Source organism: Colobus angolensis, unplaced genomic scaffold (assembly GCF_000951035.1).
Source record: "Colobus angolensis palliatus isolate OR3802 unplaced genomic scaffold, Cang.pa_1.0 Scaffold102, whole genome shotgun sequence".
Classification (NCBI taxonomy): domain Eukaryota; kingdom Metazoa; phylum Chordata; class Mammalia; order Primates; family Cercopithecidae; genus Colobus; species Colobus angolensis.
The window spans coordinates 5,947,515-5,961,519 of record NW_012111142.1 but is presented as its reverse complement, the minus strand read 5'-3'; the positions used below and the strand labels follow the sequence as shown (position 1 = coordinate 5,961,519).

Genomic DNA, 14,005 nt, shown 5'->3' with positions numbered 1-14,005 from the left:
TTTTATGATTATTCTTTCATCTTCCTGTATATATATTAAAATACATAAATAATATTTATAATATTGAGGTCATATGGCTGATACTTTCATCTAAATTTTATTTAATAGTATACATTGTGACAACTTTCCTGAGTTATCAAATATTCTCCAAAGCACTGAATCTGCTGTAAAATATTTAGTCTTTCTTGCTTATTGGGCATTGTATTAAACGATTATACAATTGATCAATACATAGCATTGCCATACATACCATTGTTCAAAGCCTCCAAATGCACTTCTGATGATTTTAATAGGATTTATGACTGATGCAGAATAAATTGGAATAATGGGTTTAAATAATATGGATATTTTAAAGTTTCTTGATAAAGATTGCCAAATTTTTCCTTCCCTGATAGTTTACTCTCTATAAAGTACAGAAGCATAACTTAATTGCTCCCCAGTTACTCTCATGAATTATTTTATTTGAGTAATTTGGTCACTTGTGGCTCTCAGTGATAAATATGTTGAGAAGTTCCCATATGTATATATGATTATAGTAACTCGTATTTACAAAGTTCACAATTTACATTTACCATGTATTTTTACATTTTAATTACAATGATCTTAGGAATGTGGAGGTTGGGGGCCATAGAAGAGAAGGCAGTGGGGAATAAAGTCAAGATTCAGACTAGGTCTTCAATTCCTAAATCTTGTAGTTTTCATTAAATCACATTACCAATATTCCTAGTTTCAGCATATAAAGTGACTCCAGAGGTGTTAAGAAAGTTCTGGAATAATGTTAAGGGAGTCAATAGAAAACGTACATACTGTATTTTTAGAATGAGACTGTTTTACACTTGGTGGCTTTTAATTGCAGTCGTCCATCAGTTTTAAACTTTCAGTGTCTAAATATAAAAACGCAGCAATATAAAAAAAAGCCAGCTGTTTTCTTACTCGGAGCATGAATTGATGAGTTTATGAATGAGTGAAGTGACAGCAACACTAAGAATAGTCTAACCCTTTTCAATAACCTAAGCCATCTATCAGTACCTTGGAGAGATTCCAATTTTAGGTCACCTCCCCCGCCCCACTCCACCCCGCAACATTCAGAAAAAGTAAATTTTCAACCGAAGGAAAATGGATACGTTGATACCTTCCATATTTTCAAAATATTTCGTTTATTTTGCTACTTGAAAACGGTCTTCCCTTTTGCCCCATGTAAAATAAATTTGCTCATGGTCTATGGTCCCGTGAGAGCTTATTTAAGGAGCATTGATGGATTTTATTTTCCTTATAAATGTGGCACATTTGCCACATGTGCAAATGAAAACATCCCATTCCAATGAGTGCCTAGGAGGAAATCAGCTCTTCCTTCCTCGAAGAGTTTTAATTCATGGGTATGATCTATTTCTTTCTTTCTTTTATTTTATTTGACAGAGTCTTGCTCTTTTGTTCAGTCTGGAGTGCAGTGGCGTGATCTCGGCTCACTGCAACCTGTGCCTCCCGAGTTCAAGTGATTCTTTTGCCTCAGCCTCCTGAGTAGCTGGGATTACAGTCATGTGCCACCACTCTCAAATAATTTTTGTATTTTTAGTAGAGAATGGGTGTCGCCATATTGGCCTGGCTGGTCTTCAACTCCTGATCTCAGGTGATTCACCTGCTTCAGCCTCCCAAAATGCTAGGATTACAGGCGTGAGCCACCTGGCCCAACCGGTATGATCTATTTCTGAAGACAACGTGGAAGCAGAGTGTGGGCTTCCACAGGTGTAGCCAGGCGGCGTGCTACCGCGAAGGAGGGAAGAAGCCTGAGGCCGGCTGGTGTCCTGCTGCCCCTCTGCCCCTTTGGCCACTAGGGCTGTGCAAGCTTCGGCTTTGCCAATCCCCATCGCGCATGCGCGCTCGCTTCCCGCGCGCAATCTCCCGCCCCCGCCCTCACTGCACCTGCCAGGTCATAAACCTCTTCCCACCCACTCTCACCCTCTCACCAAGGCTCAGGCTTGTCTCACGTTGATTGGTCAGAGCCCACGAGGGCACGTCCAATCAGCAATCCCTCCTGCGCAACCTATCCCGGTTCTTCCCGCCCCCGCCCCGCCCCGCCAGTCCTCCCGGGTACCTACCGTCTCTGTGACTGGTGCGCGGCCAGGTCACTCAGGGCGGCGGGGGGAGGTGTGCGGGAGTGGGCAGGACGGGTGGGAGGAGGGGAGGGATGGGAGGAGGCGGGGCTCAGGTGCTTGGCAGCGCGGCCGGGGCCCAGGCAGGGGAGGGGGCGAACGCTGGAGCGAGGCGGGGGCGGGTGAGGAGGCGGTGACGCCGGACACGTCGTCGGCGCGAGGTTTCGCGCGTGAGCTGCGGGGGTCGGGCCTGGTACCGAGCTTTCCTGGGGGCTAGCAGGTCGTGGACACCGGCTCCTGGAGGAGCGCCAGGAGGAGGGAGGTGAAGGTGTCCGCGGCGTCGTCGACGGCGGCGCCGGCCATGGAGGAGACGCAGCCGCCGCCGCAGCCCAAGCTGCCCTTGTGCGACAGCCTCATGATCTGGGTGAGTGCGAGGAGGCGAGGGGGCGAGGGGGTCGAGGCGAGGAGCCTGGGGCTCCCTGTTCTCCCAGGTGAGCAGGGGCTACCTGCACAGGGGTCCCGGCGCGCCCTGCCGTTGGCACCTCGTGTCGTCCTTGACCGAGAGAGTGCCACCTGCGAGTCGCTGGGCAGGTGTGTGGGCGCGGGTTGGTGTCCGCGGGTGGGGGTAAAGGAGGCTGTAGGAGCGTAACGGTGGAGGCTTTGGTCTCAGCCAGAGGATTCGACCTGCCTGGTGTCCCTAACAGCTGGGGTATGAACCAAGCGCCCCCCGCCGCCCCATTTTCTCCCCCTGAACAGCGCCCTGAGTCCTGGGCTTTCTGGATCGCTGACTGTCTTGCCTTCGTCCGCTTGGGCGTGAAGACCCTTTCTGAAACCTAACCCCACATCCTCAAACCACCTTGCTCTACCTAGATACAGGTGGCCAGGAGGTGGCTGGCTGTTTTAGTTCCCGGACCAGTGCTCCTTCAGGACTCTAGAACATCCGATTTTGTAGAAGCCGCTTCAAAGAGATGTTTGTATTTCCCATATGGAGAAAAAGATGTGTTGGGAGTCGGGGGTCGTTTTCCCTTTTCTCGCTGGCCCTCTCCTCCTCCAAATGGACAGCATTTTCTTTAAAGAAAATGAGTTGACATTTTTCTTTAGGATTTATCTATGTTTAGGATTTTTGTTAATTTGTGTTGGGTCTAGACAGGCGTATCTGTCCCCAGATTGTTCAATATTCCAGTCAACAAAATGACATACCACCTCTTAGAGTTACTTAGATATCAGTGCTGGCATTCAAGTGTGGTTCTTAACCCATATTGAGCAAGGATAGTGTTTGATGGGCCACAAGGTGCTGTTGATAATGCTCATCCCAAACCAGTTGTTTAGTTGTGTGTAGGGGAGTGTTTGTAGAATGGAATGTAAACAGACTGGATCAGGAGGCTGTAATCGGTTGAGATTCCCTAGTGATCTAATGCATCTAATTCCAAAGAATGAGAAATCCAGGTTTATGGAAGTGTGTGAAGTCTATTGGAAATAGCCATAATTTAAAGCAACTTTTACACTTTGTAAGTAAATAACTTTTGCTTATAGTGGAATGCAAATATTTAGGGTTCATGAGTTAAAATCAATTAGCTCACTGTTCAGCTGAATTTTCATTTGAAATAGGTATTCGGGTGGAAGTGCTGTATTTAAGACTCATGAAACAAGGCAACATTACTTTTAATGATTTGTTTTGTTAAAAGAGACTAATTAAAGGGTGTATCCGAATCTGTTACATTGTTGTAAACCTCTATTGACTGAATTGTTAAGCTTAGTCTTTGTGATGTCATTGACTTACATGTGAGGTGGTGGAGAAGCACAGGATTTTCTTTTGTGTTGTAATATTTTAAAATATTATGTCACCGTATCCACTCTTTTAACCAGAATTTATTGACTTCCAATGTTGAGGTAGGCACTGGGGAGGACCGGAGTGGTAGCCAGAGCTGTGTGTAATTACAGTGGAAGGTAAAATTCAGTAAAAGCTGCAAAAATATCAACCAAATGATAAGAAATCACGGATAACAGAGTAAAATTGGTCATTTGCTTCAGTCTTCTCTTGGGCTGCTGAACACTGTGGAGAAAACTGAATGACCATCCAAACTGTTGCCTCTACTAATGCTGTTACTGCCAAATGCACCTTTTCTCATAGCATTGCCCATACTTAAGAATAACCAGACAGTTTCCCTCACATGCCTCTTAGCAAACCTTTATTGGTATTCTACCTGAGGCCCCAACTCTTCTTCCTCTCGGGCAAATTACCACCTCCTTATCCTTGACTCTGGCTTTAGCTTCCATCCCTTCTATCTCTTCTAAAACGTTATTGTATCATTTGTTCCCTTTCTGTATTTACAGCTACTTTCTTTCCATTGGCTTCTTTCTCTCTACATATAAACTTACTGAAATACTCACCTTTTTAAACAGAGAAGAGCCACTACTCCATGTTGAAGTCACACCGTATTTCCCCTTTTCTTCACAGTAAAATTTGAGTTGTTTTATACTCACCCTTTATGCCTCACTCAGTCTTCAACCCACTACACTTGAGTTTCTTTCCTCTAAGACTTTCACTTCATTACCAGTTTACTAAATCCAGTAAGTGTTATATTACCATTTTCTTACTTGATGGTTCCTTTGTGAAATTGTCTTAGTCTCTGGTTATCTAGTCTGTTGCCTTTTCTTTACCTCTTTAGATGATTTCCAGTGAAGTTTACTGTCTTTTTTTAAAAATTAACTATTTTTTTTGCCTTTGCCAGCAACCGCACTGTTGATCTTACCTCACCTACCGATCTTTCTCCAAACTCGCCTCAAGCAACAGTTCTTCAAGCCCATCATGCTGCATTGACTTTCTATTTGTTGAAGAAGCTAAGCTGTTTTAATGCAGCCGGGATTTGTTTCCCTCTATCTAGAATATTTTCTTTCTAGTTCTTCCAGTGGTTGGCTGCTTCCATTATTCAGGTCTTGGGTCAGATGTTGCTTTTCAGGGACTCTGTTACAACCATTTCTAAAGTAGTGACCTATTTGTCTCCCACCCTTATCCCACTGTAACCTGTTAACCTCTTTCCTTCTTATCTGTAACACAGTACTTTCTAAAGTAATCCAGTTGGCTTTTGGGATCAAAGCTCTTACATGACCTATTTTCTGCTCTGGCCCTAGGAGAACACTGACAACTATTGCCAGTAAGACACCAAATCAAAATGATGATAGTAAATATCGTTGCCTTCATTCTGATCAGAGAGTAGTGTTTCACCATTAAGTATGATATAGCTTAGTTTTTTTTATAAATACTTGGGAGTGAATTTTTAACTGGGTCATAGAGGACTGTTGGATTTCATCAAGTAGAAATCAGTGGAAATTTGTTCTCCAGACACAAGGAAGAGACACTAGTAGTAAAACAAATGGTCTCCTTTGGCTAGAGATTAAAGGGAGATAGTGGAACATACACATTTGTCATGATAACCCTGACCCAGAGATAGAAGGTGGAGAAAAGTTATGATGGGGCCAAATCATGGAGATAAGACAGTTTGGAATAACTCTTCTTTCAGCACTAAGAGGAGGAACGGAGCCAACGTCAACAGATTGGAGAAGTCATCAAGAAAAGTTGGTTATGTGAAGGAATGCCTCTTGTGGCAATTTTTTAAAAATTGCGTTTTATGATTTGGAACTCACCTTAAAATAATTGATTGTTAGAAATGTCGTACTGCTACCTAGCAGAAAATTCAGGACAAAAGGATAAATGTGGACATCATTTACATATTGGAGGACATGTATGAGAGTTTGAAGAAATGTTTGTATAAAGATAAATTTAATTCTGCTACTTGGTTCTGTGACATGGGAAATTTGTTTAATATCTTTGGACCTTACTTTCACCAATAAAATTAGAAGGTTGGACCAAATACTTACTTTCACCAATAAAATTAGAAGGTTGGACCAAATATTTTTAAATGTTTTTCTTGGTTCTTGCATTCTTTGATAGGCAGATGATTGAAAGAGTAATAATTAATATATGCCCAAATTTAGAAATTATTAAAAGTTCAGTTATTTTTATGAAGATCTTAAAACTCAAAGCAATGGTTGTCTTTTTGTAATGAGGAGCTGGAGGAGGAGAATATGAAAATAAAGTTGATCCAAGATTGAGTTTCTGTTGGTTGTCAGTTGTGAAAATCCCATTTTCCTTGATTTCTGTGACATTTACATTAAAGTAGTTTAGGAACAGCATTTCCACATTTCTGATTACTTGTTTTATTTAGAAATATAGAAGAAAGTAAGGTAGTTATTTGCCAGAACACTGTGTTTAGTGATAGACACCTGTGGAAACCCTGTCTGTCCTTTCAGGTCACTCACTAAAAAGACTTTAGTTAGAAAGAATACATTTTCTTTTGTCTGTCTGCTTTGACCTCACTCTCCCCAGTAATCTGTTTTTTTTTTTGAGACAGTCTTACTCTGTTGCCTAGGCCGTAGTGCAATGGCATGATCTCAGCTCACTGCACCCTCCACCTCCCAGGTTCAAGGGATTCTCCTGTCTCAGGCTCCCTAGTAGCTGGGATTACAGGCATGTGCCACCACACCTGGCTAATTTTTGTATTTTTAGTGGATACGGGATTTCACCATGTTGGCCAGGCTGCTGTCGATCTCTTGACCTCAAGTGATCCACCTGCCTCGGCCTCCCAAAGCGCTAGGATTACAGGCGTGAGTCACTGCGCCCAGCCTCCCCACTAAACTTTTTAATTTATTCACTGTTCTTGGTTGTAAGCCTTTCAATTGAGCCAAATGAAATTACATTCTGTTTTCTAATTTATTTTACAGCTATTTTAAGAACTTCTTAGAGACACTCCAGTGTTCATGGCGGTAAGGAGGGGAAATTGATTTTAATCTGAACACATAGTGGTCATGGAGGTAGTCCCTTAGCATGTGTACCTCTTATTTTACCTAGTATTCTGTGTCTCTGAAATTGTCCTTTTAAAATTATGAATCGTGAAAGTTAAATATGTAACATCCTTTTAAAGATGCCCTAATTCTTGGAGTTTCTCTTCCCTGTACATCCACCCAGTTGCAAAAACCTTCTTATTTTATATTTTAAATATTCCATTAGTTCATCATGTCCTCTCAGTCAACATTATGCTGATTCCCTCTATGCTATCTATTTTTCTCATCAGAGCCATTGCAGGAACCTTCTAACTGGTCATCCTGACTCAAGCATAAAGCTACTCTGTGTCACTATGCTGCTCTCCAAAATATACTAAAGAATGTCACTCTTCCTTATTACTTTTCAGTGATTTTTCATCACCCAGAGCAATGGTTCTCCAAAATTGACATGTTTAAGAATCAGTTGGGAATTTTATTATTTAATATGTCTAGAAATTCTGATACATATTGTTTCTAAACCCTATACTTGGAGAAACCCTGACTCATAGCTAATGTGCTAACAGCTGTTGAGCTCATGCCACATGCCAGGCCCCGATATAGGTATGTTTGCTGTTTCATTTAATTCCCGAACTATCTCGTGAGGTAGAAACTACCCTACTGTTTCCCATTATGTAGATAATGCCATTAACTGTAAAATAAGTCCAAGCTTCTTGTCACGGCCCTTTGGAGTCCTGTCTCTTTAACCCTGTTTGTTGTCACCCCTTCCCCAGCCTTCTTTGCACTGCAAATCCAGTGATACTGAACTGCAGGTTCCATAAAAATAATATATTTTCTCATGTATCTGTACTTTTTCATATTCCTATTTCCTGAGGCTTTTTTTCCTTTCTTTACTTAGAAAATTTCTTTTCTTTACTTAGAAAATATGCTACTCTTGGCCGGGTGCGGTGACTCACACCTGTAATCCCAGCACTTTGGGAGGCCAATACGAGTGGATCATGAGGTCAGGATATTGAGACCATCCTGCCTAACAACAGTGAAACCCTGTCTCTACTAAAAATACAAAAAATTAGCCAGGCGTGGTGGCGCATGCCTGTAATCCCAGCTACTCGGGAGGCTGAGCAGGAGAATCGCTTGAACCTGGGAGGCAGAGGTTGCGGTGAGCCAAGATCTTGCCGCTGCACTCCAGCCTAGGCAACAAGAGTGAAACTCTGCCTCAGAAAAACAAAAAACAAAAAACAAAAACAAAAAAAAAAAAAAGGAAAATGTGCTACTCTTCCATCTAGACTTTCCATTCAGAAATCATCTCCAAGAAGTCTTTCATAAATACAAACCCTAATTAGATTAGGTGACACCCATTTTTTGCAGAACATTTTGTGCAGACTGTAATCATGGGACTTACCATATTGTCTAGAAATGATTTATATCTTTTACTCCTCTCCTTAACTTTTGACTGAAGCTTTAAGGGTAGAAACCTGGTGATTTTCCTTTGTAGCCCCGTCATATACCACAGTGTCTCACATAGAGTAGGAGCTTAGTAAAGTGTCTCTGTGTGCTTTGAAAGTAACTGGCTAGGTTTAGTTTGCTGGTATCATTCATCTGTATTATGTTAGGTAATGGATGTCTGAATCTCCAATTGCCAAATCTCAAAATACACAGAACCATTAAAAGTGAATTATAGTGGGAGAGAATTTTATTGGATTAAGATAGTTAAATGGTAAACTAAGAAATTATTAGCTAACAGTGAAGTGGGTGAGTATGTGTGGAAAAAAGACAATCATAGTATATTTAATTTAAGATCTTTATAAGTTGAGATTACATTTCTAGAAAGTGTATGATCCATTTTAGCTCTGATGTAATTTGCTTTCTATAATTTTTTCTATCTCGTATTTGTTTATTGTAAAAAGAGATTATTATTCCACTTCTCTTCAATGTATACACGAATATTTAACAGATATATGTGAAAAGTTAGTATACCTAAAGCCAAATTAGATAGAAACAATTTGACATGGTAGATAAACCTTAATTCTTCAAGATGTAAGGCCAATTTTTAGATAGGAAGTAGAAGTCCTGTCTTATTTCAGAGCTCATGGATAAACCGTAAGTAGCTTTAGATTTGACATTTCTAGCCTTTGTTTTTCTATCAAATGGTATAAGTGAAAATTTAAGTTGCAAATGTTGGGTGTCTTTAAGTTCTTTTTCTGATGTTCTGCTAAATATAGACAAAACACAAGACTAGAGCTATACACCTGGCTTTGTATTATTCCAAATTATGTATCACTTATGCATGGCATCAATGTGTTTTAATGTCTTAGGCATGATTTTGTGAAATGTTTAGTTTATTTTTATAAAGTTACACAACCATAGAGACATATTAGCATAGTTCCATTTGTTTGTCTGGGTCTACATTTAAACAAAACAGGACCATGTTTTATTTCTTTAAAATCTGTTTTCAATTTATGTTTGTATTTTGTAATGCTACCTTGTAGGTATAAAGAGGCAGTAAGATCATTTGCTTTATGTCATTTTAGCTGCAGACATTCAATACTGCCTCACCTTGTCAAGATGTCAAACAGCTGACTAGTGGAGTTGCCATGGCACAAGTTCTTCATCAAATGTGAGTAGTGGTCAGACTCTCCCTGAAAAGCATTGTAAACCCAATAAATAACAAGGAAGAAAACTTGGACTTAACTTCCAAAGGTTATTGCAGCTTTATCTTACCCAGTGACATATTCAGGAATGTGGCACCAAGGCATTCTTGCAGCTAGTGAACAAAAAGTTTACCACCTCATTATTCCTGACTTGTTCATAGAGATACATTTTAACCGAATATATGATCAGGATTCTTATTTATTCAAGTTAACTTATTTTAAACTTGTTATGAGCATGTTCACATTATTTTAAATAAAATATATAAAAGAAACAAGTTAATGATATAATTGCTTATGGTGTTTTCTTTGGTTGTCATTTGAAGGTATCCTTGCATGGAGATTATTATCTTAAAAATAATTGGAGCATAAAATATTGGATTTGGAAAAAATTTTAAAGTATTAAGTTTTAAAATGTATTTCTGAATTAATAGTAGTAATTTATGAGTTCACCAATAATGAAATGAGGAATGAATGAAATTTGAAGTCACAGATACTGGGAAACTTTAATAAAGTGGTTGTGTTTAGGCTAGACTCATTTTATGTAATCATATAATATCAAAAGATTCTAAATCCATTTTTCCCCTAATATTTGCCAACGTTGTGTCAGGGTTAGGGTTACAGTCTATAATATGAGCTGTACCCGAAGTAGGACAAACAAGGCCACACAATTTTTACTCACAATTTATTAATTAATAATTATAACAACTTTATATAGCTTACTTTGAGACTGGACTCCTATCTCTGCTTCACTGTTTTATAGTCAGATTGTTTGTCACCATCATCTTGTAAAGATTTGCTGTGATTTACATTGAAAACCCTTTAGATGGGTTAGCAAAAATTCTGTGCCTGTCTTAGAAAAACAATTAAAATGATATAAAAATCCTACTTATTTAGAATCTTCAAAATGATCTCTTGTGACTAGACTGATTTAATGGTTAATTTATGATTAATACTTTAAAAGACAAACTTAACTAACCTGTTAGCTTCTGAGGAGGTGACAGTTATTCTAAAATATTCTTACTCCCATTCTGTCTTAAAAATATTTCTTAAATGTTTTATTTATTTATATCTTACTTGATTTTGAAATGATTTAGTTCATCAGAGCCAAGCATTCTGGACATAGTCCTTTTTTTAATGATTTGAGATAGTCATCATTGTTTTTTGTCACTAGAATTTATGCCTTGCCTTCTTCTCATCATGCTATGTTGTGAATATTGGTGTAGATGCAGCAACATTGTGATTGGTATGAATGTAAGGCTGGTATGCATCACTCATTTCAACAGTCTCATTCAGAGTTGTCCTTGCTATATGTTTTGGTGGGCCTTAGTAGCTTTATGCCAGAATACAATCAAAAGAAACCTGTTTTTGCCATGATGTGATCCATATAGCTCTTTGACCTCCTATACTCTAACACTAGACCTGATGTTTAGAGTAGAGTCAATAAATTTTAGCTAATTTTTCGACGATCTGTTGGATTTTGCTGTTAACGCTGATCTTCCCTCTCTCTGCTTTTTCTTTATTTCTTCTTTCTTTTGTTTGTTATAGTCTTCTAAGAGCTTTTCTGCAGGAAAAGTAAAATAGCCAATCAGAAATTCTCTGTCTTCATAACAATTGGCCAGTGCCCTAAAATTAACCCTAAATATCTCTCTTTATTTCTCCCTCTCTCTGCTTCATTCACCCAATTTTACATGCTCTTAGGTGTCTGAGCCTCCTTGTCATCCAGGGGCTACTTTTTATTTATTTTTCTTTTTAAACTCCTTTCCAGTTTTGGAACTTTTCAGAAGTCTGGATCCTGAATAGTGAGACATAAAACATACATTTTCTCCCTGGTTGGACCAGTATGTCTTATTCCGGTTAAAAGGTTAATTTTACTATATGTCTTTGAACATTTCAAATATGCTATAATTTTTTTTTTTTTTTTTTGAGACAGAGTCTTGCTCTGTTGCCCAGCTGGAATGCAGTGGTACGATCTTGACACACTGCAACCTTCGCCTCCCAGGTTCAAGCGATTCTCTTGCCTCAGCCTCCTAAGTAGCTGGGGTTACAGGCGCATGCCACCATGCCCGGCTAATTTTTGTATTGTTAGTAGAGATGGGGTTTCACCATGTTGGTCAGCCAGGTCTGGAACTCCTGACCTCGTGATCCGCCCGCCTTGGCCTCCCAAAGTGCTGGGATTACAGGTGTGAGCTACCGTGCCCGGCTCAAATATGTTATAATTTTTAACATATTGCATTGATGGCTATTGTGGCTGACATCCTATCACATCAGAATTGTTACTGAAGGTAAGAAGAGAAATTCTGCTTTTTACAGAAGTAGCAAAATTTAACCTATAGTTCTTTTCTACTTACTTGAAGCAGATGTTTTTCCAAATAGTAATATCTTTATAAAGTGCTGTCTAAACTGTTTAACTTAGACATGAAGAGCCATGGAGTTATTGCTAGGGCTCTACAGTTCCTTAATTATTATCTTCAATTTGAATATGTAACATGTAACTCTCTTTTTGAAATGCAAGTAGAAGCTTTAGTTTATTTTTTTTTTTTTTTTTTTTTTTTTTTTGAGACGAGTCTCGCTCTGTCGCCTAGGCTGGAGTGCAGTGGTGTGATCTTGGCTCGCTGTGAGCTCCGCCTCCTGGGTTCATGACATTCTCCTGCCTCAGCCTCACAAGTAGCTGGGACTATAGGCATGCGCCACCATGCCCGGATAATTTTTGTATTTTTAGTAGAGATGGGGTTTCACTGTGTTAGCCAGGATGGTCTTGATCTCCTGACCTCGTGATCTGCCCACCTCAGCCTCCCAAAGTGCTGGGATTACAGGTGTGAGCCACTGCGCCCAGCTGAAGCTTGAATTCTTTTAAAAACACATGGGAAAAAAACTATACAACTGTATTAGTTTCCTAGGGCCACTGTACCCAAAGTGCCACAGACCAGGTGCCTTAAAACAGCAAAAATTAGTTCTCTCACAGTTCTGGAGGCTAGAAGTTCTAAATCAAGCTATTTTCTGGACTGTGCTCCCTCCAAAGCTTCTAGGAGATGATTCTCCTTTGCCTCGTCCAACTTCTGGTAGTCCCAAGCATTCTTTGATTTGTGTCAGCGTATCTCCACTCTGTCTTCATATGGCCATCTTACCTCTGTCTGTGTCTCTTTTCTTATAAGGGAACCAGGCATACTGGATTAGGGCCCATCCGAATTCTTTATGACCTGATCTTACCTTTGTTACATACATGAAGACCTTATTTCAATCATGTTCACAGGGGTTAGGACTTAAACTATCTTTTTTGAAGATAGGATTCGTCCCAGAACAACTATAAACAGTGCATGCCATATCTTCAAAAGAAAGGCTTAGCTTTCGTCACCTTAAGTACCGGTTAACCTCTCTGTTCCTGTTGTCTTTGACTAAACCTTTTTTTTTTTGTAAGAGGGAGAAGAATGAGACAGAGAATGTAGGATATTCAGAGACCTTAAGAATCATGCATTTATTTGTTTATTCACTTAGCAGATATTTGAGCATTTAACATGATAAACCATGATAGCCAACATCTGAATATTTACTATATAAAGGCATCATTCTAGACCTCATTTGAAGTTATTTCATTTAAATTTTACTAGTTTAGTGAGGTAGATGTTATTTTTACCTTCAATTTATACAACAGGACGGAGGTATAAGTAGTTGAAATTGCTTTTGGAAGTTAAATGATGAGTAAATGACAAAACTAGGATTTGTATCAGTTTGGTCTGACTCCAAGTTCAGTGCCCTCAACTAGCTGTAATCATTGAAATGTATTGAAACCATCCTGATAGATTTTTACTTTGGAGTATTAATAAAACAAAAGTCAGTTGCTTCTAAAGTATAGATAGATGTCCATATAAGTATGGACATAAAGTGTAGATAGTTATGTATACAGTATAGATAGATGTCCATATAAGTATGGACATAAAGTGTAGATAGTTATGTATACAGTATAGATAGATGTCCATGTAAGTATGGACATCCATCTATGGACATCTATCCATGGACATACTTATATGAACATTTATCTATACTTTATACACAACTGTCCAAAATATAGACCATACTTCGATGGGTTAATAGAGAAGATTTTTGGATATTTCAGGAATAATAGGTTCTGGGTATTCATTGAAGTGACCCAACTATATTGTTTGTAGTAACTAGTGGGTATTTCTTACTACCTGAATTCAGTTGGTAAAATTGTTGAAGATAAATACCCTGGATGGAGTTAAAACGTAGTAATTCTTACTTAGTTTTATTAGAAAATAATTGGACCATGTTTTGGTTCATTAGTCCTGTGTCCCCTTTCTTATTCGATATCCCTTGAGTGTTATTGAAATTCTGGGAAATACAAGAAAAGGAGCTAATTATTGGGGGCCAAGACTCTAAGACATGTAGAGGTTGCAGCACAAAAAAAAA

The 14,005-nt window shown here is 39.2% G+C and overlaps 1 protein-coding gene across 2 annotated transcripts in view; it reads left to right on the top strand.

Moving 5' to 3' along the window:
• The first annotated feature begins 2,109 nt into the window (after window positions 1–2,109).
• Window positions 2,110–14,005, top strand: part of HOOK1 (hook microtubule-tethering protein 1) — a 67,655-nt gene continuing 55,759 nt past the window's right edge. Inside the window, exons 1-3 of one of the 2 annotated variants that reach the window (XM_011941216.1) lie at window positions 2,110–2,145; window positions 2,371–2,514; window positions 9,461–9,546. In XM_011941216.1, coding sequence (XP_011796606.1) covers window positions 2,452–2,514; window positions 9,461–9,546 — 149 coding nt within the window. In that variant the 5' untranslated portion in view covers window positions 2,110–2,145; window positions 2,371–2,451. Of the gene's footprint in view, window positions 2,146–2,370; window positions 2,515–3,950; window positions 4,038–9,460; window positions 9,547–14,005 lie in introns of those variants that run through there. The other variant, XM_011941223.1, reaches the window with a different exon arrangement.